The sequence below is a fragment of the Apodemus sylvaticus genome, chromosome 1 (genome assembly GCF_947179515.1).
Source record: "Apodemus sylvaticus chromosome 1, mApoSyl1.1, whole genome shotgun sequence".
Taxonomy (NCBI): Eukaryota; Metazoa; Chordata; class Mammalia; order Rodentia; family Muridae; genus Apodemus; species Apodemus sylvaticus.
This window is the reverse complement of record NC_067472.1, coordinates 104,532,791-104,560,589: the sequence shown is the minus strand read 5'-3', so window position 1 is coordinate 104,560,589 and position 27,799 is coordinate 104,532,791. Positions and strand designations below refer to the sequence as shown.

General features: G+C 55.4%; 1 protein-coding gene across 6 annotated transcripts in view; it reads left to right on the top strand.

Annotated features, from left to right (window-relative positions):
* Window positions 1-25,022, top strand: part of Arap1 (ArfGAP with RhoGAP domain, ankyrin repeat and PH domain 1) — a 63,108-nt gene extending 38,086 nt beyond the window's left edge. For 5 of the 6 annotated variants that reach the window (XM_052157143.1, XM_052157160.1, XM_052157151.1 and 2 more), the window contains 30 exons: window positions 266-390; window positions 514-663; window positions 880-949; window positions 1,201-1,321; window positions 1,920-2,122; window positions 2,507-2,613; window positions 4,101-4,300; window positions 5,821-5,906; window positions 7,278-7,460; window positions 8,535-8,709; window positions 9,830-9,964; window positions 12,046-12,181; window positions 12,483-12,585; window positions 13,291-13,486; window positions 13,771-13,822; window positions 13,916-14,079; window positions 14,179-14,391; window positions 14,680-14,785; window positions 15,182-15,329; window positions 15,416-15,502; window positions 15,585-15,653; window positions 15,839-15,956; window positions 17,771-17,884; window positions 18,082-18,227; window positions 18,733-18,765; window positions 21,410-21,492; window positions 22,484-22,534; window positions 22,747-22,810; window positions 24,043-24,192; window positions 24,429-25,022. In XM_052157143.1, coding sequence (XP_052013103.1) covers window positions 266-390; window positions 514-663; window positions 880-949; window positions 1,201-1,321; window positions 1,920-2,122; window positions 2,507-2,613; window positions 4,101-4,300; window positions 5,821-5,906; window positions 7,278-7,460; window positions 8,535-8,709; window positions 9,830-9,964; window positions 12,046-12,181; window positions 12,483-12,585; window positions 13,291-13,486; window positions 13,771-13,822; window positions 13,916-14,079; window positions 14,179-14,391; window positions 14,680-14,785; window positions 15,182-15,329; window positions 15,416-15,502; window positions 15,585-15,653; window positions 15,839-15,956; window positions 17,771-17,884; window positions 18,082-18,227; window positions 18,733-18,765; window positions 21,410-21,492; window positions 22,484-22,534; window positions 22,747-22,810; window positions 24,043-24,192; window positions 24,429-24,446 — 3,606 coding nt within the window. In that variant the 3' untranslated portion in view covers window positions 24,447-25,022. The remainder of the gene's footprint in view (window positions 1-265; window positions 391-513; window positions 664-879; window positions 950-1,200; window positions 1,322-1,919; window positions 2,123-2,506; window positions 2,614-4,100; window positions 4,301-5,820; window positions 5,907-7,277; window positions 7,461-8,534; window positions 8,710-9,829; window positions 9,965-12,045; window positions 12,182-12,482; window positions 12,586-13,290; window positions 13,487-13,770; window positions 13,823-13,915; window positions 14,080-14,178; window positions 14,392-14,679; window positions 14,786-15,181; window positions 15,330-15,415; window positions 15,503-15,584; window positions 15,654-15,838; window positions 15,957-17,770; window positions 17,885-18,081; window positions 18,228-18,732; window positions 18,766-21,409; window positions 21,493-22,483; window positions 22,535-22,746; window positions 22,811-24,042; window positions 24,193-24,428) is intronic. The other variant, XM_052157168.1, reaches the window with a different exon arrangement.
* The last annotated feature ends 2,777 nt before the right edge of the window (window positions 25,023-27,799 follow it).

Below are 27,799 nucleotides of genomic sequence, written 5' to 3'. Positions count from 1 at the left end.
TTGTATATTGTGTCTCCATAGCTCGGAGTCTTTTCTGCTTTGCTGTTTTCTCTCTTTCTCCCTGCCCTAGATCCAGGCTTGCCAACAGTTCTCTTGACCCTGTCACCCTGGTCTCCGTGTGGTCCCAGCTGCTGGGGGAGGGGTGCGCAAACAGAAGTAAAAGTGCTGAGTTGTGGCTGTGGAGTAGAGTGGTGGGCGTGGTGGCTGGGGGTGTGGTCTGGGGTTTGAGGGGAAAATGTGACACCGGGTGATCCTTGGGGGCCAGGAGGATCCCCTGCCAAGCCGAGTCCCACGGGCGGTGCGTGTGGCAAGTCTGCTGAGCGAGGGGGAGGAACTGTCCGGGGATGATACGGAGGATGAGGATGACCATGCCTATGAGGGGATCCCCAAGTGAGTATCCCCGACTCAGCTCCTTCCTTCCCAAAGCCCAACCTGGCCTACCCTTCCCTGCCAGTGCTAGCCTGAGCAAACCTTCAGCCTCCTCCCTGCTTTCCTTCCCTTCTCTTGTCCTAGTGGCGGGTGGCCAACCAGTGGCCTGAATCCCCCCTTACGCAGTCTGATCCCTGATCTTCCACTGCACCCCATGGAGGAGTTGCCTGGGGGTTCCACCCCCGTCACGCCTGTCATAAAGGCTGGCTGGCTGGACAAGAACCCACCACAGGGGTGAGTGAGACCTGACAGCTCCTTCCGGCATCTGCAGGGACAGGCCATGCTCCAGGGTACTGGTGCCATGGATCCAACAATCAGAGGGTCCAGGACTGTTGGACCCTCACACACTGTCACCATTGGTAACCACTGGATGATCTTAACTGTGATAAGAAAGGGACACTGGGTGTGATGGTGGGACCCCCTCCTCATTCCCTGTCTCTACCTGTTCAGGTCTTATATCTATCAGAAGCGATGGGTGAGACTGGATGCTGATTACCTGCGATACTTTGACAGTAACAAGGTAGGGCTCCATCAGTCCCTCACTTGACCCCTACTCCTACCTAGGCCTCGGCTGAACCCCAACCCTGCTTCAGGCAGAGTCCTTAACTGACCTTCAGTGGGGATCCTGGTCTGTGGGCTGGTGAAGGTGGTGGTCAGAGCCAGCACAAGGTCCAGCTGCAGAGGACAGGCGTGCAGCCAGCATTCAGCGGAGCTGGGCAAGGGGCTCTGGGCTTCCCCCTCTGAGACGCAGCTCTTCTCTTCTCTCCCCAGGACGCCTACTCGAAGCGCTTTGTCCCCGTGGCCTGCATCTGCCGAGTAGCTGCTATTGGAGATCAGAAGTTTGAAGTGATCACAAACAATCGGACCTTCGCCTTCCGGGCAGAGAGTGATGGTGGGAGTTCAGGAGTCTGTGTGTGTGTGTATGTGTGTGTGTGTGTGTGTGTGTGTGTGCATAAGTTTGTGTGTGCATGAATGTGTATAGGTATATGTATGTGTGTATATGAGTGTGTGAATGTATGAGCGTGTGAGTGTGTGTGTAAGTGTATGTGAGTGTGTGGGTATGAATGTGTGTGTATAAGTAAGTATTTGTGAGTGTATGAGTTGTATTGTGTGTTAAGTGTATGTGTGTGTGTGTGAGTTGTGTTTGTAAGTATATGTGAGTATATGAGTGTGTGTGAGTATGAATGTATGAGTGTGTGTAAGTATATGTGAATGTGTGAATATTTATGTGTGTGTGTGTGGGGGGGGAAAGGACCTGGAAGTTGGACCACATTGTAAAGAGTAGGAATGGAACAGTGTGTGTCTGCTCTCTAACACGTCATATGTGGCATTGTAAGCATTGGGGCACTGTAGCCTACGTTGTCCAGGACAGAGCAGTCTAGCAATGGGACAGGCCACACCAGTGGGATTCCTAGCAGAGGTGACTTCTGAGCAGCCTAGAGCCAGGGGCCCCAGGAGCTGAATTCACAGTGACCTTCACCCTTTTGCAGTGGAGCGGAATGAGTGGATGCAGGCCCTGCAGCAGGCGGTGGTTGAGTATCGAGCCCATTTTCGGCTCTCTAGCGCTTCTGTGTTGGGAGTTCGAGGCACCGAGCAGCCTGACCGTGCTGGCAGCCTGGAGCTCCGAGGCTTCAAGAACAAGCTTTACGTGGCCGTGGCTGGGGACAAAGTACAGCTCTATAAGAACCTGGAGGTATGAAGGCTCTACTGCCACTGAGCTCTCCCGGTCCCACTTCCTACCTGTCCCACTCCTGCCTACCTGGTCTCTCCCTGGTCCTTCCTAGGACCTAAGCCCAGTCCTTTCCCTTCCAGCCTTTCCTGCCCTGGGCCAGCATTTCCCCTCTTCCCCGCTGCCTGCCTGTGCCTCATCTCCACTGTGCCCCTGAACAGCGCCCTTCTGTCCTGCCCCACTCCACTCCGATGCCTCCCCAACCTTCACCCCGGCTGCTCCAGTCCGGGCTCTGTCCTTCCTCCTTCCTAGGCTTTCTACTCCCTAGGGAGCACTTTCCCTGTCCCTTGTCCTGCACCATGAGCCCGCTGTCAGCCTTGCCTTCCTCCCTTCCCACCCACCCATCAGGAGTTCCATCTGGGCATCGGCATCACCTTCATCGACATGAACGTGGGCAATGTCAAGGAAGTGGACCGGCGCAGCTTTGACCTCACCACCCCCTACCGCATCTTCAGGTGAGCCCCTGCCCTGCCTTTGGCTCATGGGCATCCTCTTGGCATTTTTTTTCTCTCCCTCCTAGCCCCACCCCATAGAGCAGATGCATTGCCCACCCACCTATCTGTCAGACATCTTTACCCCCTCTCCATCTGGCCAGCTCTCTTCTCTTTGCCTACCACATTGTTTATGAGGTGTCCCACCAGCACCTGCAACCCTCCAGGGCCTGGGACCCAGGGTGGAACCTCTGTGGTACCACCCTGCCATCCCTGACCCCGAGCCCGTGGGTTCTCCAGCAGAACCTGCTTGTGCTCAAAGCGTGTGTGCCTGTTGTCGCTTGGATGTCTCCCCCACCCCCCAAGACCCTTCTCTGCCTCTTGTGGCCGGCCACTGCCTATCTCCTTTGCACTCTGCCTTATCTGTCTCCTCTCTGTGTCTGTCACCATCCAGGCCCTCTGGTCTCTGTCTCTGTGATTGCCAGTCTCAGGGCCTTCACTGTATCCATACTTACAGCAGGGTAGTGACCTGTGACCTCCAGAGCTAAGTGGGTGCTTGTCCATCCTCACATTTGAAATATCCTATGGCACGGGCCCTGTGATTCTTTGCCATCATCCTTAGTGACCACAAAAGCTGCAGCCAGTCACTTTGGGGTTTCCCTTTCTGTCAGCTGCAGAAGCCACTGCACTTCCTGGTTACTGTCATTGTCACCAACTTTAAGGAGGCCGATGTTCAACAGAAAGGACCTCCACCACCTGGGCCTACGAGCTTACTGCAGTGGGCTGTGCATGCTGAACTGAGGTCCTGGCAGCTTTTGGGTTCCTCTGCCGCCTGTCCTGGTGGATGCCATCTTCAACCCCTCTCTTACTCATGGCCGTTACCTCTTGGACACTCCCATGTGACTTGCAGTTGGTGGTGACAGCAGCAGAGAAAGAGCCAGGGGAAGTTTTTGTAGGAAGGAAAACAATTCTGCATTTGCTGCCGAGATAGAGATTCCCACTTGAAGAGCAGCAGGCTGTGGCTTTTTTTTCTCCTGTCAGAGTCTTTCTGCCTCTGCCGCCTGAGTGCTGTTAAAGGCATGTGCTATACTGGGCGCTAATGGACTCCTTTCTGGGATGCAGTAAGAGCTGGGACTGGGATGAGCAGAGGTTGAGGGTGGAGATGGCACACACCTTATAGTCTCTCTTCCTGTCCTTAGAAACACTTGATAGTGCCCCGCTGTCCTAAGGCTGCCCTGTGCCTGCTCTGCCTCTCAGGCCTGTCCCTGCCAGTCTGCTCTCCTGTCCTCTGCCTGTGTGATGCGCTGCCCCCTCTGTCCTAACCCCCCACCCCGATCATCACCTGCCTCAGCCTGTCTTTTCTGTTGCTGTTTGCCAGCTCCCCCTTTTCTCTTTAGTTTTTGTGTTTCCTTTGTTTGTGGTTTCCCAACAGTCCTAAGATGACACCTCTTCCCGACCCTCCAAGCCCTCCGAGCCCGTTCCCACCAGTTCCCCTACTTATGTGCCCCCAGCTTCTCGGCTGATTCAGAGTTAGAGAAGGAGCAGTGGCTGGAGGCCATGCAGGGAGCCATCGCGGAGGCCCTATCTACCTCAGAGGTGGCTGAGCGCATCTGGGCTGCAGCCCCTAACAGGTTCTGTGCCGACTGTGGGGCCGCCCAGCCCGACTGGGCCTCCATCAACCTCTGCGTTGTCATCTGCAAGCGCTGTGCAGGTAGGTGTGTGTGCGGCAGGCTGGCTGTTGGGCAGCAGGTGGCCTATTGGGAGATCCTGCAGCCCTTATATCTAATGCTGTTCCAGTATTATTGGCTCCTCTCCTGGGAGTGACCTTTGGTCCTCAATTCATGGCTATGCTCTCTCCACAGGGATGGGGACACACAAAGAGGGAAAAGGTATTTTTTTTTCAGGGCTACCTGGCAAGTGAGTGAGCTTAGATCAGAGCCCAGGCTGTTGGAACCTGATGTCCCTGTCACATCAGAACCATGCAGGAGGCCAGGTCACCAGGGCTCTTCATGCCAAGAGAGGAGCCAGTGTTTTGTCCAGAGGGGATATAAGACAAGGAACCCAGGGACATGGTCAGCCCTGTGGGCCAGACTCTGGCTTATGGGCAGAAGCTGAAATTGGAGACCCCTATCCAGGAGGGGAGAGGAAGCCCTGAGCCTTCTAGGGTGGTCTGAAAATTACATATGAAAACCTCCATGATAGCATGGCAGAGGAGGGTGGGAATGGAAAAACATGGGGCCCAAGGTGCATTCATCTGTTGACGGAAGCACTAAGGGCCCGGCATGTGCCGTCTGCTTACTGCACGCGGCATTCGGTTATCTGAGAGCTGAGAGTGCACTCTCAGGCGGTGGTTTTGTGTGGCTGCAGGGGAGAGGTGGAATTGATGTGGGAATCCAGGAGAAAGGACAAATCTGAGTGGTCACTGAGCTTGGGGAAGAACCCCTAGGCCTGTGGGACTGGGAGGCAGATGTCAGGCCCTGGGGCCATGAGGTCTGTGTGCAGACAAGCAGCCGCTCACAGAGCTAACACAGGACAACTGTGCTTCTCTGTGGAAGATGGGTGCATGAATGCAGGGCCAGGGCTGGAGTCAGGCATTCCTCGTGCCCCCTTTCTCATTCCCCGGGGTCCCTCCGGGGACCTGGCTGAACTAGCTCCATCCTCTACCTCCAGCCTTAGCCTTCCCTTTCATTCCTCTGACCTTTATTAAAAGCTTGTTTGTTCTGGGCACCGAGGATGAGGCCTAAAGCTGGGGGGCTCAGGATCCTGTTCTTATGCCGTTGCATTGCAATGGGACAGCAAAAAACACAGGAGCCAATCAAAACAAAGAGGTGGGAAGAGAAGGTGCTATTTGGACCTCTTCTCTGAGGAGGGGACATGTCAGCTGAGACCTGAATGACAGGAAGGCGTGGCCATGGAGAGGGGGAAGTCGGGAAGAGAGTTGAGGCAGGAAGTTGAAGATGACAGGGGAGAGATAAGGTATTGATGTCTACACTGGAACAGCTGACGTTGTGGAGCAGGGATTGGCACGTCAAAGCAGTCTCTTGGCCGGGAAGGTGGTCTGGAGGGTCTGTGGTGGCTGGAGGGCGGCCTGCTGAGCAGCCACCAGATTCTGGAGCCATGCCAAATGGAGCTGGCTGTAGGCTAGCTACAGGCCTGCCTGAGGAGCAGTAGGGATGAGCGAGTGCTCGAGAGGAGGGCTATACCAGAGTAACTGTATCTGCCTCATCTCAGGGGAGCACCGTGGCCTGGGTGCAGGAGTGTCCAAGGTGCGGAGCCTGAAGATGGACAGGAAGGTGTGGACAGAAACACTCATCCAGGTGGGCGTGCCCTGCGGATCGTCCATGCTTGGGGTTGCCTCTCTCAGCTGCTCCCCTCCCCCCCACCCCCGTCCATCGCACTGGCCTCAGAACTTGGGAGCCGAGGGAGCTCTGTGATAATCTAGTGGGTGGGGATTTTGGAAAAGCCTGTTTTTAGCTTTTGTCAGCAAACTGGCCAGTGTACTGAGAATGTTTTTACAGTTTTAAAGGGCTGTATAAAAAAAAAAAAAAGCTTTGACAGATTGTATGTGCTCCATAAAAACTTAAACTACTTATTATTTGACCTTTTAGAGGACTGCTGACCCCAGATATAGTTCAGCTGTTGTCCTGATGTGGAAACTGAAGCCCTGGACTGGGCTGTAATGTGCCCGAGGTTACCTATTGCATATTGACCACCCAGCCTGCTCCTCCCCACCCCACGTCCTAGTCGAGCTGGGGGCTCACCACTGTGCACAGCACTCAGGGCCTCTGAGCTTTCACGGCGCCTGAATTCATGTGCACAGTGTATGTCATGCATGACTTGAGGCACGTACATGTTCATCTATTTATACCTGTGCTTTAAATGTCTCTGGTGCCCCTGTGGCTGTCGTCATGGGGAACCTGCAGCAGAAGGGACCAAGGGACCTGCCACCCAGGGCCTTGCTGCTTTGTCGGGAACTTCATAGCATACCCAGATCATACCCCCAACACGGTGTTCAGTGTAGCACTGCTGAGAACATTGCTTTTGTTAATGAATTGTCTTTTAGAATAATCCTGAGTTAGGATTAGAATACCCAGGGTACAGTTGAGAACACTGAGGCGGAGGCCCAGGGAGGAAAACAAAGCAAAGCAAAGCCAACTCTGATCAGGTCCCTAGTGGCAGGGAAAGTTTCTGCTTTGTCCTCTGCTGAGACTCCAGCACTCTGAATGAGTGGGTGGGGAGCCCAGGAAATGCCTGTGATAGCTTGAGCTCTGTCAGAAGAAAAGGGTGAGCTTGCCTTATTGCCACACCCCCATCTCCTAGAAACTGCCACCCTTCTCTTATGCAGAGGACTGTTAGGAACAGATAGACCCCAAATCCCTACCTAGCCCATTGGCTGACAGGTTAGACACCACTGGTGTCACTGGGCCAGCCTCAGGAATGCAGAGTTCCAGAAGTGGGGCTGGGTGAGACAACAGGGAGGACCCCAGAGACCAGGCCTCAGGCATTCACCTATCAGACTGTCGGAGACAATCTGGGCTCAGAGCCCAGGCCTTGGGCAAGAGCACCGTGGCCACCAGTAGACCCAGCTGCTTCTGACCGCCCCATGGGGCAAATGGGTATGTGGCCTGTCTGTCTGTCTCAGGACTTTAGTTATCCGCTGCCCCTCTCACGCTTGCCCGTACCTACAGCTCTTCTTACAGCTGGGCAATGGTCCTGGGAACCATTTCTGGGCTGCCAACGTGCCCCCCAGTGAGGCCCTGGAGCCCGGCAGCAGCCCTGGTGCCAGGCGGAACCACCTGGAGGCTAAGTACCGAGAGGGCAAGTACCGCCGCTACCACCCACTGTTCGGCAACCAAGAGGAGCTGGACAAGGTCAGCACGCAGGGCCTCTGGGGTTCCGGAGCCTTCTTGTCCCTGCATTGTCTCTTGAACCCATCCCTTTCTTCTGTGGCCTCATTCCTCTCTCTCAACACATCTCTTCCATCAGCTTAGAGGGCTGTGTGGGGAGATGGAGGCCCAGAGGGCAGTGGGAAAGCTGGAACAATACAGGGAGGGGTCAGGCTTGGTTCTTGGTCCAGTGCCATGTCTTCAGCATCTGGCTGCCTCTCCCGATTCCTCTGTCTCCCGCACCCTGTCCTGTTCTTTCAGAATCCTGCCAAAGGAGTGAACTTGGTGGGGATGCTATTTCCTGTCAGGCTCATGAAAAACAGCTGGACCGCTCTGACCCATCCCATCCACACCCCATTCTAGATGAGGCCCCATATGGGCCCCAGGCCCCCAGAAGATTGGGAGCCAAGCCTTAGAGCCTGCTCTGGCTCAGACCGCTTGCTTGGAGGCAGCAGGGTAGCATTTGTAACCTGTGGGCGACCTTCAGCTCTTTCTCCAAGCAGCCCTATCCAGGCAGGCCGAGTCTAGCCCCAGAGCATTGTAGAAACCAGGCCTCCACCTCCCCAGGACCCAGGCGTCCAGCCCCCAGTTCAGCCCAGCCCAGTCTGGCCTAAAAGCCAGAAGGGTGGTGGCTCCCATTGGTCTGGAGGGCTGGGCCGGCAGTGAGGAATTCAAATGTGGGAGGAATTAGCTACAACCCCTCAGCCCCTCCCTCTGCCCCTGCTACAAGGCAGAGGGAGCCTGAGATCCTCCAGGGCTCCTTGTGCCCTGACCAGCAGCTGTGCCCCAGGACCCACAGGGTGAGGGCCTGTGGCTGGGACCCCAGCCTCAGCTGGGTAGCCTCTGCTCCGCCTCCCTGGCTTGCCCTCCTCTCTTCTTTTTTCTGACTCACATGCCTTTCTTTTCTTCCCTTCTGGCTTCTCTAAACCCTGGTCTCTTTCAATCTGAGGATGGTCCACCCCCGGGTTTGGGGGACTCCTTCCCCTTCCCTCCTCCCAGCCCTACCCCTCCACCTCCCACTCTTGCTTGGATTGATCCCCCTCCCCCCTTCTCCTCTAGGCCCTGTGTGCTGCAGTTACTACTACTGACCTGGCTGAGACCCAGGCACTCCTGGGCTGTGGGGCTGGGGTCAGCTGCTTCTCAGGGGACCCAGCAGCTCCCACACCCCTGGCTCTTGCTGAGCAGGCCGGACAGACTCTGCAGATGGAGTTTCTACGGAATAACCAGAGCACAGGTGAGCGAGCGCTGGTTCTGTCCCCTCTGTAGCTGGAGGACCCTGCTGGCAGGCTCTGCTCTTTTGGAGAGTTTTATAGGGGTGTCAACAGGAACCATGAATCAGATGAGAGCCTGGATTGGTAGGCCACTCCCAAGATGGGACTGAAGTTCTTTGGTGGTCCCTGTAGTGGCTGCATGGCGCTTGGGGCATGTTTGGGTTATGGTCAGTGCTTTGTGTGAGCGGCCGTTTGTGTCTGTCTCTCTGTGACTGTTGTATGCTCTGCCCTGACGTAAATGTGGGTTCCTAGTGGAGCTATCTGCTCCAGGGAGAACCTCGGAGCCGCTTAGGTTCTCTTTCCTCATATCTGCAGTTAAGGCTTTGGGGTTTGTGTATGTGTAGCGGGCCTGTGTTGCCGTGGAGGAGGGTGTTGCCGTGTGTCGTGTGAACCACACAGCAGCCTTGTCGTCTGTTTGCTCAGTCTGGGTGGGGTTCCATCAGGGACCTGAGTTGAGTCCCATTTGGCTCCTCATCTCGGGTGGGTGAGGAGGGGGTCGTGTTGGTTATGGCCCAGGCTGGGTCTCTTGAGGCCACATCCTAAGGCTGAGGGTGGGGTTCAGCGGCTGGGGCTCTGGGCCTTGGGCCATGGGTGGGTGGGGTGTGCTGGGCTGGAGAGAACCCAGGTGTCTAGGGAAGTACAAGAGACCACCCAGCTGGCTGGGGCCACAGGGCAGGAGCCTCGGTGCTGAGCTGGCCTGCTTCACTAGGCTTTGTGCTGTCTGGGCTAAACCTCTCTCTAGGGACTGTTATTGAGTTGGCCCAGAGCCCCCCCCTCATTCTAGAATACTTGTCTCTTTGCCTCCAACGAGGAGTGTGGGGTGGGCTTGGGGGTGGGTCATGGAGCTGTCCTAGGATGGGTAGGGCTGGGCCCTGAGAATGGAGTGACACCCCCACTGGTGGGCAGAGGTTGAGATGTGGCTTTTCAAAACCGTGAAGGTAGTGGCAGTGGGGGCCTGAGGGTGCTGGTAGGGAGCTAAAAAACAGGGCTGTGACCATGAACCTAGGTACTTTGCCCTAGGGGGCATCTGAGAGGGTACCTCCTGGACACCCGCATGACCACTACCATTCTTCTACTCCAAAGAAGTCCCGCGGTTGGACTCAGTAAAGCCTTCGGAAAAGCACTACTCTGTTACCCTGCCAACTGTGAGCCACAGTGGCTTCCTGTACAAAACTGCTTCAGCCGGCAAGCCTCTGCAGGACCGCCGTGCCCGGGAAGGTGAGTCCAGCTTCTTTCTTACCCATCCCGGCCCGTGGTGTGTGTCAGCCTGGCTGCAGGGCCAGCAAACTAGGGCTGGTCCAGCAGAGGCCCTGAGGGTGCCAAGTGGACTCTGGCAGAGCCACCTGGAAAGTCTTGGATATGGCCTCTTGTATACAGTGAGTGCTTGAGAAATGGGCTGGCTGGGGTGGGGGATGGGTGCAGTACTGCAGAGAGTTTTCTGAAGTCTGTATGGAGCTCCTATTGGGTGTGGTCTCGTGCTAGGCGACTGGTATACTCCAGATGTGGATGGTAGGCAGTTTGAGGACTTGAACCTGAGCGCCATCTCTCTCAGGTCTCAGCTGCCCCCCACTTGCTCCATGGCTCCAAGTTCAGCCTACAGTCCTTACACATCACCAGAGAGCTACCTGCCCTCCTATCGCGCAGACACCCCTCCCCGGATTCTGCCCCAGCTCCATGACTTCCAACACATGAGCCAGATTTATACCCACCAGGAATCTGCTAGCAGCTCTCTTCCCTAAATGCTTTCCCCAAATGCCCCTTAAAACGTCATGTCTTCAGGGATATCGTATCTTTCCCAGCCACTCGATACTGTGCCCCATGTCACCCCCAATACTATTTTTCTGCTTACTGTGCCATCTGATTTTTATTTTTATTTTTTGCTCCCAAGAGCCTGGCATCGAACTCCTGGGCTCAAGTTTTCAACTTGTCTCAGCTTTTCAAGTAGCCGACATTATAGGTAGTGCACTCTACCGTCTCAGTTGTCCCTTACTATATGCCTCTGCATCCCTGGAACCTGTTGCAGCCCTAGCACCTGGGAAGCCCTGGTACCCACTGGTAACTTAACATATATCTGTGGAATGAAGAAGACCCCAGCAGGCTAGTGCGCCTCTCAGAGCGCGTGTGCTTGGAGTCACGTTGTTCTCAGAAGGCAGGTGTCTTCTCAGAAGACAGGGTGAGGAGCAGCATACCGGGGGAGCATGATGTCCATTGCTTTCAGCCTTTCTCAGAACCCCTTCTTGGAGTACCCCAGATGAAGCTCTCTGACTCCCAGATGGTGTAACCCTCTGCTGCTCCCAGTCAGTTCCCTCTGCCTGACGATGTCGTTTATGTAACCCCCCACCCCCCAGTCAGCCTTTCACCCTGAGTGCCAGGAAGCTCTGCACCACTGTGAGGCTAGTGCTGCAAGCTACAGTTGCCTGCCTGGCCTTGGTGCTCTGCTCACTCACCTTTCATGATCCAGATTCCCATTTCTGTTTCTCCTGGGGGTCTTGTGCATCTTCAGAGCCATTGTAGGAGGAGGCAGACTATAGAACCAGGAGTGTATCTGGCAAAGGAGACGGGGCACAGGGTGGGCCCATGTCTTAGTTAGGGTTTTACAGCTGTGAACAGACACCATGAGCAAGACAACCCTTATAAAGGACAATATTTAATTGCAGCTGGCTTACAGGCTCAGAGTTTCAGTGCATTATCAACAAGGTGGGAACATGGCAGCATCCAGGCAGGCATGGTGCAGGAGGAGCTGAGAGTTCTATATCTTCATCTGAAGGCTGCTAGCAGAATACTGACTTCCAGCCAGCTAGGATGAAGGTCTTAAAGCCCAGAGTGACATACCTACTCCAACAAGGTCACACCTCCTAATAGTGCCATTCCCTGGGCCAAGCATATACAAACCATCACAGCTCCCAAGACTTCCTATGCAATTGGAACTGCAGGTTGAAGGAGCAGCAGGGGCAGAAGCTAGGAGTAACCAAAAAGACAGACAGAGGCAGACCTAGACCGAGAGACACGGGTTGCCCTAAAGATTGGGGACAGTGTGGGATCTAACATTTAAAGAGAAGTGGGATCAAGACTCCGTCATTCTTGGCCTCCAAATGGGAGGCCAAAAGTTCATAGAGGCTATAGGGAAGAGTTGGGGACTAGGTATAGAGACTACAGCTGGGGGACACTCAGGCCAGTAGTGAGTTAAAATGAAGAGCCTATAGGTTGAGTAGGAGCAGAGACCCAGGAAAACGGCAGGAGAGTGGTTTTCAGCCAGCCTGGGGCTTTCTTCATGGTTCCTCTGTCTAACTTCTCGGCAGAGTTCAGCCGGCGCTGGTGTGTCCTGAGTGAGGGGGTCCTGAGCTACTATGAGAATGAACGGGCAGTGACACCCAATGGGGAGATCCGGGCCAGCGAGATTGTATGCCTAGCTGTTTCCCCTCTGGACACCCATGGGTGAGTACCCCTGGCCACAACCACAAACTGCCAGTGCTAGGAAGTCCAGTGTCCAATTGAGGAGACAGGGACATAGTCACAGAGAAGGACAGGACCTTCTCAGGTTCACACAGCAGAGAGACTGTAAACATTGACCTTAGCTCATGAGGCTGCAGCCCAAGGCTGTTCGTCCGCCTCTTGGGGGTCAGGGAAAGCGTACTGACAAGGCCAAGGGTACTGACAAGGGCAAGGAGTAGAGAGTGCTAGGTAATGGGGGGCAGGGTCATGCTGCACGAGTGAATCGTGGTTTGTGTATTTGCAGCTTTGAGCACACCTTTGAGGTGTACACGGAGGGAGAACGGCTGTACCTGTTCGGGCTAGAGAACGCAGACCTGACTCACGAGTGGGTCAAGTGCATTGCCAAGGTGGGCCTGGGTGGGCTGGGTAGGCGTGTGATCGGGGCAGGGTAGGCCCTCTGGCTAAACCCCGTGAACCCCAGCTCTTCCATTTCTGATGGAGAAGGAGCTGGGCGTGGGTACAGCAGACTCGGGACAGACCTCTCAGGTCAAGGGCAGCACAGATTGCAGCCCTCTGGTCCCTAATGGACATTTGCTATGAGGAATGTGTTTTGGGGTCACTGTTTGTAGGTGTGCAATTAGACTAGAGGGGGAGGCAGGGAGGCTACAGAGGAGAGGTCTGCCTTAGAGACGAGAGCCAGGAGCCCTCTTGTGCCTTGAGAGCCTGGGGCTTCGTTCCTCATTAGCTCATTTGATAAGCTCTCTATGCCTTCTGAGGATCAGTGCCCAGGGCCCAGAGGACCCGGGTGTGCCAGTCCTCTGTTGTTCCTGTGGGAGCAGGACAGGCAGAGTCCAGACGCTATGGTATAGCCAATGCAGTCGCAGATGGTTAAGTATGTGGACACTGGGAACACAGAGAAGGACACATCCAAATAGGTACAAAGGACAAGATCCCAAAGTCCTATCACTGTGTTGTGTTCTGCCTTGGGGAGGAGGACATAGTTAGAGGGACAAGAGCCTGTGCCCACAGCGCCAGCGCCAGCACCAGAAGCTTGGGGGTCTCTAACAGGCTTTGCTGGGCTTACATTCTCTCTCCGCTATTTCCCCAACTAGGCGTTCGTGCCTCCCCTGGCTGAGGACCTGCTAGCCCGGGACTTTGAACGTATTGGGCGCCTACCCTGTAAAGCTGGCCTGAGCCTTCAGCAGGCCCAGGAGGGCTGGTTTGCCTTGACTGGCTCTGAGCTCCGGGCTGTCTTCCCAGAGGGGGCCTGGGAGGAGCCGCTGCAGCTCCGGAGACTGCAAGAGCTTTGTATGTGGACCTTTGCCTGGTTCCCCAATCTCTAGGATCCCTTGTCCCAGCCCCCACTCCCACCCCCCATGTCCCTAGCCCTTGTCTGGAAGTCTGAATTCTATTATGGCCTGAGTAGATGATCCAACCTGCCCTCCATATCCTCTCCTGTCCTTGGAGTACCTCTCAGCAGCCCTTTAGGTTGGTGGGTGGAATCCAAGGGTGAGACCCAGAGGGCCTCAGGAGGGAGCAGATTATGGGTCATGAATAAGGCCTGGGCCTCACCTTGACTGGCCCCTCCATAGCTATCCAAGGAGACAGCGAGAACCAAGTGCTGGTGCTGGTAGAGCGGAGGAGGTGAGCCTTGGCTTCCCTGAGGATCCCGGAGACACCCGAGGGCAGGTGGGCTACAGGGACAGGCAGGTGGGACAGTGACTATCTCTGGTACAGGACACTGTACATCCAGGGCGAGCGGCGGCTGGACTTCATGGCTTGGCTAGGGGCCATCCAGAAAGCAGCAGCCAGCTTGGGAGACACCCTGTCAGAGCAACAGCTGGGGGACTCGGACATCCCAGTGATCGTGTACCGCTGTGTGGACTACATCACGCAGTGTGGTGAGCACAGCCTCTGAGGCCCAGCCACTCCTCTTCTCTATTGATACTCAGCCCCAGTGCCCAGGATCCTTCTAAAAAGTGATCTATCTCCCTCCCCAGGCTTGACCTCAGAGGGCATCTATCGAAAGTGTGGTCAGACCTCTAAGACGCAGAGACTGCTAGACAGCCTACGGCAGGACGCACGCTCTGTGCACCTAAAAGAGGGAGAACAGCATGTGGATGACGTCTCCTCTGCACTCAAACGCTTCCTCAGGGACCTGCCTGATGGGCTCTTCACTCGTGCGCAGCGTCTTGCCTGGCTGGAGGCCTCTGGTGGGTCCTGCTGTCTGTTTCCAGCTGTGTCCACCCTCCCTTCCTCAGCATGTCCCCATCATGTCCCCATCATACCCTGGACAAGGCTTGCCCCAGCTCCTCTGCCTCCTCTGCTTCTGGGCCCTCTAGTCCTCTATCGAGACGGAGTTGCTCAGAGGTGGAGAACAGAGCACTCCCTGTCCCTGCTCGGTGCCTGTGAATGATGTCTCCATCACGAGAGGAGGCAAAGCTGCTGGGAGGGGGGCTTGGCGGCCAGTTTCTAACCCAGTCCATCTCCCCCCCACCCAGAGATTGAGGATGAGGAAGAAAAGATCTCCAGGTACCAAGAGCTCTTGGTGCATCTGCCCCCTGTCAACAGGGCCACCGTGAAGGCCCTTATCAGCCATCTGTACTGGTGAGGGCCATGCCAGTGTGAGGCTCTGGGGAGATGGGTGGGGAAGGTTCTTCTATTCCAAACCTGGCTCACTGCCCTCTCCTGGGGAGCAGGTGGGTCTGGGGACCACCCAATGACTGCCCTGATATTGGACATTGGATCTTAGCTTATGTCCTTCAGGATAAAGGGGGGATGGGGTATTTGTCAGTATGGGGCCAGGTTACTGAGGCCAAATCATGGTCCCCAGCTCTATGCCTTGCCAGGATGTGAAATGTGTCCCTTTCACTCCTTACGTGCGGGCTACCCTGTCCTCTTTGACCTCAGTCCCTTGGCCAGTCTTGTGACTGATAGGAACTGGGAAGGTGTCTGGGAAGCTCTGGGCCAGGCTCTTTAATTATCAGTTTCTTGTCTTTCTAGTGTACAGTGCTTCTCAGACACAAACCAAATGAACACACACAACCTGGCTATTGTGTTTGGGCCTACGCTCTTCCAGACGGACGGACAGGACTACAAGGCTGGCAAGGTGGTGGAAGACCTCATCAACCACTATGTGGTGGTGTTCAGTGTGCGTCCCAGATGGGATTGCGGGTCGAGGGGAGGGGTGGGCGAGGTGAAGCCTCTCAGAGGGCAGTGACATCTGACCCTCCCCAGGTGGACGAGGAGGAGCTGAGGAAGCAGAGGGAGGAAGTCACAGCCATTGTGAAGATGCGCGTGGCTGGCACGGCCAGCGGGACCCAGGTGCAGGCCAGGGTTTGGGGAGGCTGGGCTGGTTGCCAGTTTTGCTCCCCAGACCTCTGTCTGAGCCCCATCTCTCCTGCAGCATGCAGGGGACTTCATCTGCACGGTGTACCTGGAGGAGAAGAAGGTGGAGGCTGAGCAGCATGTTAAGGTGGGGGCTGCTGGAGGCTGGACCAGTGGCTTAGAGATCTTAGAGGATCCCCAAAGACACCTCTTTGCATTCGGGCCTCAGAGGACCCAATGAGGAATGGGTTTGGGGGCCAAATTACAGGAGATTGTGGCCAAACAGAAGCTGGTGATGCATTTGGGACTGGCTGATCTTCTGGGTCTGTGCAGATCCCGGCATCCATGACAGCAGAGGAGCTCACTCTGGAGATCCTTGACCGGCGCAATGTGAGCATCAGGGAAAAGGACTACTGGACTTGCTTTGAGGTCAACGAGAAGGAGGAGGCAGGTGAGTGGCCGTGGACTGCCTTTAGCCTTCACTTCTCCTGCTCCCGGCAGTTCGGGGGCCAGAGGTTCTAGATGACACTTTTTGCTGGCACACGGATGAAAAGTGTGGTCTCTGTGCAGGTGGTGACAGGCAGCTAGCAGGCCCTGGTGACGGTGCCAGCCATGGTGATGCTTTTCCTGGTGTCAGAATGGTGTTGCTTGCAGAAGGGACAATGCTGAATTCAATGACAGGATTGTAGGGTGATACTCTGGGGGTGAAGAGGATGGTGGATGGTGACCATACAAGCAGGTGGCTGTGATGGGGGAGCCTGACTATGGTAGTGAGTGGCCAATTGGAGCCTTTTATGGTGAAGGGAGCCATGTTGAGAGGTGGGGGTGTTTCTGATGCAAGCAAGCATCAACTGTTTTTGTTGAGTGGCAGTTGCTGGGCTGAGGACCCAGGTAGTGGTTAGTCTAGTAAGGGACAGAGATGCCAATGCCATGACCACTCCAAGAAATTGACAGCTTCCGTGGTGTCAGCTAACTGCTTTAAAGGAAAGGCCCAGGCTGTGGGCAGAGCCTATGATGTGGTCCTGGGTTCTGGGTTCTTCTCTCGGGGTGTCCAGAGGCCAACAGTACAGTGGCTCAGAGAGGACAGGGTGATGCCAGAATGGGTGGGGTCTGCACTCTGCCTCTTCTCTTTGGGATGTCAGACGAGGACTGGGACGAGCAGGACTTTGGCCTGGTTGGGTGTGAGTGAGGAGGGCGTTTCTTTGACGATCTTAGTGTTAAGGCTCCTTTAGATGAAGGCCTTCTCCGACCATCTTTAATGAAGCAGCTCTCTGAGATGATCTTAGCTTGTTTGTATTTCTCTATTGGGGGGTGCATTTGAACTTTATTTGGGGGTGAACCAAGGGTTATATAGGGTTTGGGGTGAGAATATCCACTCTGAGGAAAAAGTCGTTGGCTGAAAGCTAAGGTACTGAGATGCCTCATTAGCATGGAGAAGTGGTCCAGGTGCTGCTCTGTGACTGGCTGACTGACTGCCTGTGACCACCTAATTAGGGGTCGCTTGCTTACATATTCTGAAGCAGGCTCAAAAACAGGGAAGGAGTTAGCTTGTCTCAGGATGAGATTCTAATATCAGTTTTTGAGATTTCTGGGGTTTGGACATGCAAGGTCTCACCCAGTCCATGCCAGTTCCTCTGGTGACACGTTCCACACACCTGCCCCACACTATGACAGGGCTGTCTTTGGAGTGCCTTAGCCAGCTGTGAGGAAGAATAAGGGTTACTTGGTAAAGGCAAGACAGGTGTTCCTGGAAACAAGACCAGCTGCAGCCCCAGGCTGGGCCTTCTAAGACATGAGGAAACCCAGGCTGGCATTGGAGGTGGAGTCAGCCACAGGACCTGGTGGGGCCACGGGGCCATGGGAGGGCTAGCAACGGGGCGTTGAGAAGATGCTGCTTGCTGCTAGATTGGGAGAGCTTGACAGGTAGCTATAGTACATGCTAGAGGCCATTTGAAGGTCGGAGCATGCAGGCCAAGTACAGAGGGACACACCAGATTTGACCCATGAGGGTGGAAGGAGCTGGAGTATTTTTGATCTGAGCAGAGGCAGTGCTTGTTGGGGACACATGGGTGACAATACAACCTTGGTTTGGGCTATAAGTATGTGTGACAAGGCAGAAGCCAGCTTATAGGAAGGGTGACCTTGATGGCGGTGTGTCACGATGCTAGTGGACGCTGAGCCATGTAGGTGACATGTGTCCATTTGCTTGCCCTTGGTGGCACTGAGCGGTGTGGATCCAGTGACAGTGGTATGGCCTCTCCACAGAGCGCCCGCTGCACTTTGCGGAGAAGGTGCTGCCCATTGTGCATGGGCTGGGCACAGACAGCTATCTGGTGGTGAAGAAGTACCAGTCTATGGAGGCCATGCTGTTGTACTTGGGTAAGTGGTGTCTGCAGGGGATGTGGGGTGGATGGGTGCCTCCATCTAGAAGCAGGGTGGGACCTGGCGGCACCAGGGCAGAGCAGGGCAGATGGAGGAAACTGGGGGTCTTCCATGGGGAGGCTGGGACATGAGGTGGGGCATTGGAGTCGGAAGGTGGGACGGTGTAGCCCGTGCCTACTCTTGTCCTCCCCCAGCCAGCCGTGTGGGCGACACCAGGCATGGCATGATGAAGTTCCGTGAAGACCGCAGCCTCCTGGGTCTGGGGCTGCCTTCGGGTGGCTTCCACGACCGCTACTTCATTCTCAACAGCAGCTGCCTACGGCTCTACAAGGAGGTCCGGGTAAGCCCTGTGTGGACATTTGTATCCCATCCCAGACACTCATGCACAAGCATTGCCCTCGGTCTGCAGGAGCCAGGTCCCTGTCTGAGGGTCTTGGTAGTACAATGGCCGATGGTAACTTTATATTCTCCTGCTGTGACCCTGAGTAGCCACTCAGAGCCTCTGTCCACACGAGGCCTTAGAGTGAATGATTGTCAGGACACGTACATATGCTCCCATGTTTCCCTGGACCTGTGGCTTGTCACTCTCTCAAGAATGTCTCTGTTCCAAGTCAGCCGTCCTGAGCTAGGCCCAAGCCTGCTCTGCCCCGTGCTAGGACACAGCCCTCCTGACCTACTCCACCCCATGCTGAGAGGTCTCCTAGACCAGACTCTTTGGCACCCCATTCTTCTGCACACAGATGCCCTGCCACCCTCATCTCCCTTGCCCCTCACACCACTGCACAATCTGTTCTGGCTCTGGACTGGGATTCCGCCCTCCATAACCCTGCTCCTCTATCAAACAGAGCCAGAGGCCATGGAGCGGGGCCCCTGAGACCGTGAGTAGCTGTGGGCCAGTTGCCAGCTGCCAGCTGCCTTGCCTTACACCTGGGGCCAGGCGAGCAGGGTCGAGCTTGAGGACACAGTCAGGGCTCCCAGTCCTCGCCAGGCATGGCTCCCTGTCTTCTTACCAAGTCACTGGCCCCTACCCTGACTCCAAACCAAGATCTTTTCCTCAAGATAGGGTCTCTTGTGGGTGTGATGCTAGTATTTTTGTAGTACTCAGAGAAGTTTTGGAGGCAGTGTTAGAGAGCCAAGAGTGGCTTAGGACTGGTTCATCTCCTCTTATTGTCTGAGCTCCCCACCTTCCGAACCTAGTCAGAGTACCTGACCCTGTTGACCCTGGGGTGCCAGACTGGGACACAAGGCTGTGAGACACTCCCTCAGGGATGGCTGCGCTTTCCCAGCCTCCCTCGCTGTGTCCCCCCCCCCCCATGAGAGCCCCTCCCTGTTCCTCTGCCCAGCCTGCTGCTTCTGTCTGGAGGTTGCCTCTGGCTCAGCTTCAGCTGAGAATCACCTTTGCCTCAGGGCCCACAGAGTGTAAATGGTGCTGCAGAAGCTCTGTGGAGACTGTTGTCTCCCCTGGCCCTCCCGTGGAGGTTCTTCCTTAGACTCATGGAGCAGAGTAAGGCCAGCTGTATGGGCAAAAGGGAAGGCACCCCAAAAGGCAGGTGCTGACCTCTAAGCTCGGAGAGAAGGTCTGATGGTTACTGAACAGGGCTTAGCACTTGTCCCTACTCCCCTCAGAGCAGGAAATTACCTTTCCAAGGTGAGAAAGGGCGGAGGGACCTTCCCAAGGCGACTTCGCTCATGGCAGACTGGAGTGAAGGCCACGCGTTAGGGTTCACGCTCTGGCAGGTTAGAGCTCCAGGGTACAGCGGGAAAGCTGTCAGATGTTGACAGGCAAAGCTGTCATCTCGAGGCCACTGAAGTGTTGATGATTCTGACATCAGCTGGCTTAGGGGACCACAGGAAAGAGTATTTGAAATTAGGATAGTCTCCTACCAAGATGCTGTGGCTTCTCAGTCCCCATCCCAAGACCTCCCGATGTTTAAGACTCTGGAACATGTGAGAAAAACATAGTCTAGAAAAATCATGGTACCAGCATAAGGAACCATGAGCATTGAGCATAAATTTTATTCCTTGCCCATGACCTTGGACCTCATGGTGCCAGAACCCTGAGCTTGGAAGTCTGACTCCAATAGGAGTTAGTCCCCGAAGGGAGAATCTTCTCTGTGTTTCTGCCTCCCTCTGCTCCCACTGCCCACTGGTCTCCTGCCCTGACAGGGACTGCCCGGTACCTGCTGCCGGACTTCTCCCAGCCCTTCCCCTATCTGTCTTTGCAGCGGCCTGTGTTCTCCCAGCCTGCGTCCTGTCTCCATCTCCCATCCCTTCTCCTGTGTCCTAGTGTGCAGGCTGATTTTTTCAGTGCCTCAGCCTTGCCTCTGCCTGATGTGTGTGCGTGCGTGCCGTGCGTGCGTGTGTGGTGTATGTGTGTGTGTGTTGTTTTCCTTCTTGTGTTCTGCCCACACCATTTCCCCCCACAGCCTTAGCTTCATTGTCCATCCCACATCTTGATCCCCATTCTGCAGCCAGTGGTCCAGGCTGCTGGGGACATGTTGTGATTGTTGGGTGAGGTGCTCTCTATTTGAAGAGTTGGGGCTCCTTCATCTGTCAGGTCTTAGATCTTTACAGGGTCCCTGGCCACATCCCTGAGGTGACACAGAAGGATCCTTTAGTTCTGAGACAGATGATCCTTTTTTCTCCTGCTGAAGAGCCATGCCTGGGGTGGCTGGGAGCTTGGTGGGGATCGAGGTGGGGGTGGCTCGGTTTTAGAGGCTCAGCTGCAGTTGTAGTGCATCTCCCTCCCCTACCGTCCTTTCTGGTACCTCTGACCGGTCCAGGGGTGCCTGGTAAGGGGAGGAAGCTAAGCAAATGGCTCCCAGAACTGGGGGAAGTTCATTAACCTTCAAACAGTCTCTTCCTTGAGGGTCCCCTCTGCCTTTGAGCCAGCCTGCTCCCTCCAAGCCCAGACCCATATATGCAGAGGTGAGGGCCAGGCAAACACGTCAATAATCTGGTCTCGCACCCTGGTATATGGGTCTTTTGCTTCCTGCCTTAGACCATTGGGAGTGTCTCCCTCTGGCCTATCATGCAGAATATCCGTGTGGGCTTCAGCTTGAGTCATGGGCCTTCTGATGGGCCCATGCTAAGGATTGCTGGTCCCCAAGCTTCTGTTCACACAGTCAACCCTGGAGCTTCCACAGGCAGGGGATGGAGAGCGATGAGTGACTGAGACAAATGCAGACCCTAGTGGTCAGCCTTCAAGCTCTCTCACAGCCGGGGCCTGCCCCCGTGTGCTGTGGGGGGATGGCATCCGGAAACTTCCCTCCAGCAGCAGCCAGGCCTGGAGCTCCCAGCTGGAGTGCTATCTTTGGGGACTGAGGGTTGACTGTCTGACACTGCTGCAGAGAGCATCGTCTTTGGGTAGATGAACAGGGAGGGGGCTTTGGTGAGAAGGCTTCCTGGAGGAGGAGGAGCCCTGTTCCAGAATGCCGAGGTGTTGGGGCTGGGGGAGGGCAGTATGCCAGCAGAAGAGCTACTTCTGGCTCTACCCCCCTGACTGATGGAAGTGTCCCCCAGAGTCACCGTCCTGAGAAGGAGTGGCCTGTCAACAGCCTCAAAGTCTACCTGGGTGTAAAGAAGAAGCTGCGGCCGCCTACTTGGTGAGTCAGGACTGAGGTGCCAGGCCTGTGCCTAGGGCCTGTGGAGTCAAGAAGTGATGGGAAGGTGCGGCCGGGGTTCGGCCTTTCTAGGGAATAGTGTAGTGGTTTGTAGTCAGGGTCCTCTTGGCAGTAGCACCACTGAGACACACCTTAGAAGTGTAGTTTCTCAGGTAACCCCTGAGCCTCCTGAATTAGGGGTTCTGTAGTGGGGTGTAGGGCTCAGGGCTCAGTGTCTCATCAGGCTGTCCAGGTTATAGTGAGAGTGAGTTTGTGGTTTGGGGGCTGCTGTGTTTTATGCATGTGTGGTGCATGCCAATGAGCGTCTGGGTGCATGTACCTGTGTATGCTCATGTGGAAACCAGAGCAGGCCTTGGGGTATCTGCCTCCCACTCTCTGCCTTATTCTCTTGATCCGGGGTGTCACTGCAGCTCACTGTTTGAGCTAGGGTGTCTGGGCAGTGTGCTCTTGGGGTCCACCTGCCTGACTCTGCTCTCCAGGGCTGGGGTTACAGGCACCCACAGCCATGCCCCACTTTTTATGTGGTTGCTAGGGATTTAAACACAGATCCTCATGCATGCAGAGCAAGCCCTCTTACTAAGCAGTCTCCAACCCCGAGTATATGTTGCAGCAAATCGAAAAGCAGTGTGTTCCACTATGGCTGTTAGGCACTGCAGTCACATGACTTGATTTTCTGACATTCTCCTCTGCTGGCCGTGTCAGGCCAACTCTGACTCTTGAGTAGACCTGGGTGGACATCAGCACGTTTGGACGGTTTTTTGTTTTTCAGTGGTGAGGGTAGAACTCAGTATCTCAGGCACGCTAGACACACGTACCATCCCCAGCTCAGACCCTGTGTTGGGTAGGGAGAGAGGGAGAAGGCCTTAGTGTACCGCACTGGGGGAAGCCCTGGCTCTGCTCTGCCCAGGCTGCTGGGCTCTGTCCCACAAGTCTTGGCAAGTTCCAAGTGACCCCTCTCTGGCTCTTCCTGCAGCTGGGGCTTCACGGTGGTGCATGAGACAGAAAAGCATGAGAAGCAGCAGTGGTAAGCCGGGGCCCACTCTAAGGCCTGGGCTGAGGGAGACGGGCGGGGCGGGGCGGGGCAGGGCAGGGCAGGGCGGGGCAGGTGGGGCGGGGCGGGGCGGGGCGGGGCGGGGCTCTCCTCTCTGCCCAGCTCTATGGCTTATGAGGAGACAGGGAGGCAGAATGCTCGCTCTCCGAGGTCCTCAGCATCAAGCCGACCTGTGCCTTCTGCAGGTACCTCTGCTGTGACACTCAAATGGAACTCCGAGAGTGGTTTGCCACCTTCCTGTCTGTACAGGTACCAGCTACAGGGGCTTCTCCAGAGGCCCCACAATGAAGGATGGGACAGCAGCAGAGAAGTGGTGTTGTAGGAGTCAGGTCACTGGGCACGTTCACTTCCAGGAAGAGCAAACAGCATACCCAAAGGCCTTGGGGTGAAAAGGAAAGGAAGGCTGCTCATCAAAGAAAGCGTTTAACTTGGGGTTCAAGGTTCTACAGGGTTAGAGTCCATGATCATCATGATGGGGAGTGTGGCAGCAGTCAGGCGGCCATGGTGCTGGAGGAGCTGAGACCGTATACCTCATCCATAGTGGGAGAAGAGAGGGTAGGAGGGAGGGAGGGAGGGAGAGACAGAGAGACAGAGACAGAGAGAGAGAGACAAAGAGACAGAGAGAGAATGAAATTATTAGAAATGATAAGGCCTTTTGAAACTTAAAAAAAAAGTGACACACTTATTCCCCAGTGACACATCTCCTCCAACAAGGCCACACCCCCTAATCCTCCCCAAATAGTTCTACCAAGTGGGGACCAAGTATTCAAACTCGTGAGCCTATGTGTGTCATTCGCATTCAAACCACCACATTCACCACTCGCACGGGAGAAGCCATCAGTGCTGGAGGTTGGCCCTGATTGTAAGAATCTTGAGACCATGGCCAAGAGGCTGAACTAGACCTTGGGTTCTAAGTGAGTTCCAGTGGTGTGCAGGACTGAGCTCAAAGGGGATCTCTCAGCTCCCTCAGCACCTGTGTACAGGAAACAGAACCTGAAGGGCTGCGCCCATGGAGAAGTCACGCCAGAGGCTGGTTAGACATGAAACACATGCGTTAGAACAGATGCTCAACAGAGTTCAGAACTGTGTAGGGAGGAGGAAGTCAAAACTGCCAGGGCTCTGGGCTGAGTTCCTGCTGCTGTTATAGTCTTAACTCTGACCTTCCTGGTGGTCAAGGCCTAGATGAAAACAGGGTAGGTTCTGTAGTTCTTGGTTTCCAGGAAGAGGAGGCACAGAGTCTTTCATTTTCTTGATGTTCCATTCTCAGGGAGATTTGTGGATCTTGAGTAATCTAGCTGGCTGGGTTGTGCTGGGATATGGTCATCTGCCAACAGCTGCTTCTCATATCGGCCTCCATCAAAGCTGAAGGCGTCAGCTCGGATCCTAGCTGGAGGCTTTTCTGAGAAGGGGCGGGTGGAACTTGAGCCTGCTAGCTGAGGCGTGGCCCAGACCCTAGCACTTCTTTCCTGGTTGTTCCCTAGCACGATGGCCTGGTGTGGCCCTCAGAGCCCTCTCGAGTGTCCAGGGCAGTGCCTGAGGTCCGGATGGGTAGTGTATCTCTGATCCCCCTCCGTGGCAGTGAAAACGAAATGCGCCGGAGCGTGGCAGCCTTCACTGCTGACCCCCTTTCCGTAAGTGGCTCTGGTCCCTGTGGGCAAGGCTGGGTGGGACCTGGCTGGGTGCCTGCCTGAACTTCACTGATTTCTCTCAGAGCCTGTCTAGTCCCTTCCCTAGATTTCTGGGGCTCCCCTCTGTCAGGCCCTGGGAACCGCAGCTGCTGATATTTCTGCATCCACTCTATTGCTAGCTGCTACCTTTTTATTATCACAAAGCACTGATAGGATCTGGGCTTCTGTGCTCCCTACAGCTCCTCCGTCATGTCTGAGCACAGGAGTCACTCTGACTCTGGGACACCATCACTGCCACCAGGAGGCATTCCTGTTCAGACACCCTCGTGGTCTGCGTGTTTGGTGTGAGCCAGCAGAACACACGGGGAAGCCATACCCGTGTCCCACATCCTGGCTGCGGCCCAGGCTCCTTGGCTGGGCAGGAATGGGCTGCAGTGGGGATTTCCCAGGAGGGCCCTTTCTTGTTCTCCCGGCAAGTGATGCTCTTGACCTGGCTGCCTTACCCAGGGCCACTCTCCTTGAGTCCGTGGGATTGGAAAGATGGACAGAAATCAGGAGCTGTGCAGGAGAGGCTCAAGGGTTCGGGGCCCCGCTGGGAGGGAGCCCACCCCTTCCCACAGGCTCCTGAATGGAGAAAGTGATACTCTGAAAGAACTCCTAGGGGGTCTACAAGGGAGCTCGTGGGAAGCTTCCATAGGATGACATCGGGACTTGGGGATGTCAGCCCTCTTCTGGTGTGTGCTGACAGGAGGCCCAGGCTGTGGCTGTCGGCTATCCCCCCCCCACTTTGGATACTTTTTGATAATATAAATATATCTGTATATTTTACCCTATGGTGCTGAGGCCTGCGGTTGTTTGTGGGGATTGGTGTCCTAGACTAAGGGTACAGCTGACTGTGAAGCTCAGAAGTGAATGCTGGTGCTTTGAAGCCAGAGGCCTGAATCTACCCTCTGCATGCTTACTGAACTGTTTACCCTCTGCTGTCCTGGCAGAGGCCTGGCCTGGCCCTGTACCTATTGTGCCACTGTAAGGCCAGGCTATGGAATTCCTGATTCAGGACAAGGCAGACCCCAGCTAGTCTGAGCCCCAGTTCCTGCAACCATCTGAGTTGGGGCCTAGATCTGTGTTGGTGACCCGGCACAGCTACTCCTAGCCCCTGATGGAGACACAAGGCCACAATGCATACCACAAGCTGCGGTGGACCATGAAGGGGGCCTTCACCCTGGGTGCCTTGCCTCCAGAGTGCAGCCTGCCTCTCACGTCACAGGGCATTACCTTCCGAGGGAAGCGCTGACCTACAAAGGTCACCAGCTATTCAAAGACAGACTGGAGACTTCTGGGAAAGTGCCAAGCATTCTGCCTTCTCTGGAGTCTCATTACCACCCTGTCTCAAAGGTCTAGTGAGCAGACTTGTTGCTATCCTATCCCTAGCCTGGGGGGTGGGGGAGTGCGCTGAGCAGAGCTGGTCAAGGCTGGGACATCTGTGCTGTCTGTGATCCCCCTTAGTGGGAACCTAGATGTACACCTCGACGTGTGTCCCTTGCCCCATTTCTCAGGAAGGGTGGGGCGTTTGCCAGGAGACAGTGCATGACCCTTGAGCTCTACTGACCTGTTGCACCAGCCGGCCTGGGGTCCCCATCACTTTGTCCTGTCTTCACGGAGCTGCTCCAAGACAAATTATCATGTCCTCCAGGCAGGACACGACTGGAGGGCTTATGTGCCCAAGATCTGCTTAGAATTCCTCCCTGAACTTGATCTACTGTCCACCAACCCCTGAGGATCAAGAAGAGGGCGCAGCTAGAGGTGCCCTCTGCTGGGCTGGCCCTGTCATTACTCTGGTTTAGGGACTAGCTAGAGGGGAGCTGCATTTGGCCACTAGGGGGCAGTCATGGACCACTCATAGTTGCTAATCTTGAGCAGGCTGGCTCTGTGTAACACCTCCTAGCCCTCCCTACACCCCGCAACCCTACACCCCGCAACCCTTCCTCCCTCCCTCCCCTCCCAGTGATGGAGGGTCTGGCTTTGTTATGCTGCCAGGACCACTCAGCACTGCCCCTGGCCAGCAACTAGTGACATGTTGTGAGATAGCTCAGTAGAGGTACTGTGCTTTGGTTTCCTGGGCTCTAGGACATGAGAGGAGCCCTTCACCCAGTGCCTACTGAATGCACACCTAAGTCTGCTCTCTGCCTTCCCTGCCTGACATTAGAGTCTCCTCAGCTTTCCTCGGGCTCTCAGCACTGTTCTCCCTCGTGAGAACTCCAGAGAAGAGGCCGGCAGCCAGCACTGCCTGCAACGCCTTAGAATGCTTTTCCGTGGGGCGAGGTCACATCCCTGCAGAACTGAGACAACCTTTGTGGAAAATACCTGTGACTACAGTGTCGGGGAACCAGGGCAGAAGGCTCTGTTGACTCAAGGATTCCTAAAACTGGAGCCATTGCCAGAAGGGAGGGATACACTTGGTACTTTAGGTTGTTTGCAGTCGGAGAAGCCCAGAGTTAGCGGTAGGGAGCCAGGAGGAGGAAGGACTTCCTGGAGGAGTGTAGTTGGGGGCAGGATTGGATTTTGGAGAGAACAGGGCGGGAACTCGGAGAGGCTGCAGTAGGGCACCACGGCATTGCAGGTGAAGCGTTGGGGGGAAAGTGGGCAGGGACGGATATGGGGCAGCGGAGGGCTGGGCTATCTGCCTTTCTCTCTTCTGGCCCCTCAGTTTAACACTCCTGCTCTGCATGATAACCAGCAATGAGGACTGAAAAACCCTTGGCTCCAGGGGGCTCTGGGCACACAGGCTGCAGTGAGGCAGGTGGGGGACCCTGCCACCACTGTGCTAACCCTGGGGCTGGAGGGGACACGGAACCTCTTCTCTACCCTCTTGCTGGGATTGCTGCCTGCTCACGGTTCTGTTTGGAAGGTTTGGCCGTGTAGACAGACGTCCTCTCTAGTCCGCGTGGCTTTGACAGTTGCTTAGGTCTCTGATCTTCTGTGTTCTCTGTCCTTTGGAGCTGAGCTGCCTCCTGATAGACTCCTGGGAACACTGAATGGGCAGGTAAGTGTGGAGAGCTAGCAGTGTCCCTTGCTAGCCTTCCTAGATATATCTGTAGTGACATCCAGGAGGAGGGCTTGAGAGGTTCAGCCGGCACTTACTGAATCCTTACTGTGCTCAGTCCTCATTCACCAAGCACTTGTTGAATACCTGCTGTGTGCAGAGCTTCGCCGAACATGTGGGGCAGATGAGTAAGTGGTGTGGGGGAGGAGGAAACCCTTGAGGAGAGGATGCTGATCAAAGAGGGTTCATGAAGAGCTCAAGTCCAGAAGACAGGAGGGGAGGGGAGGAGAGGCCCATCCAAGAGAAGGAATGGCCCTGAGCCAGACAAACGCATATGGCCTGTAGTAAGGCCCTGTTGGAGCTAGCGAGCACCCCTGCAGGCCCAGGGCCTCACACCCTCAGCACCAGACACCCCTAGCTGTCAGGGGGCCTCCCTTCTACACCCTAGCTGTCAGGTCTTAGCCCTACTGGCTACCCAGGAGGCATGACCACATCCCTGTCGAGTGGGCCTTTTAGGATCTTGTCCCTACCAGAAAACAGCATCTTTCCTACCACTTAAGTACTTAG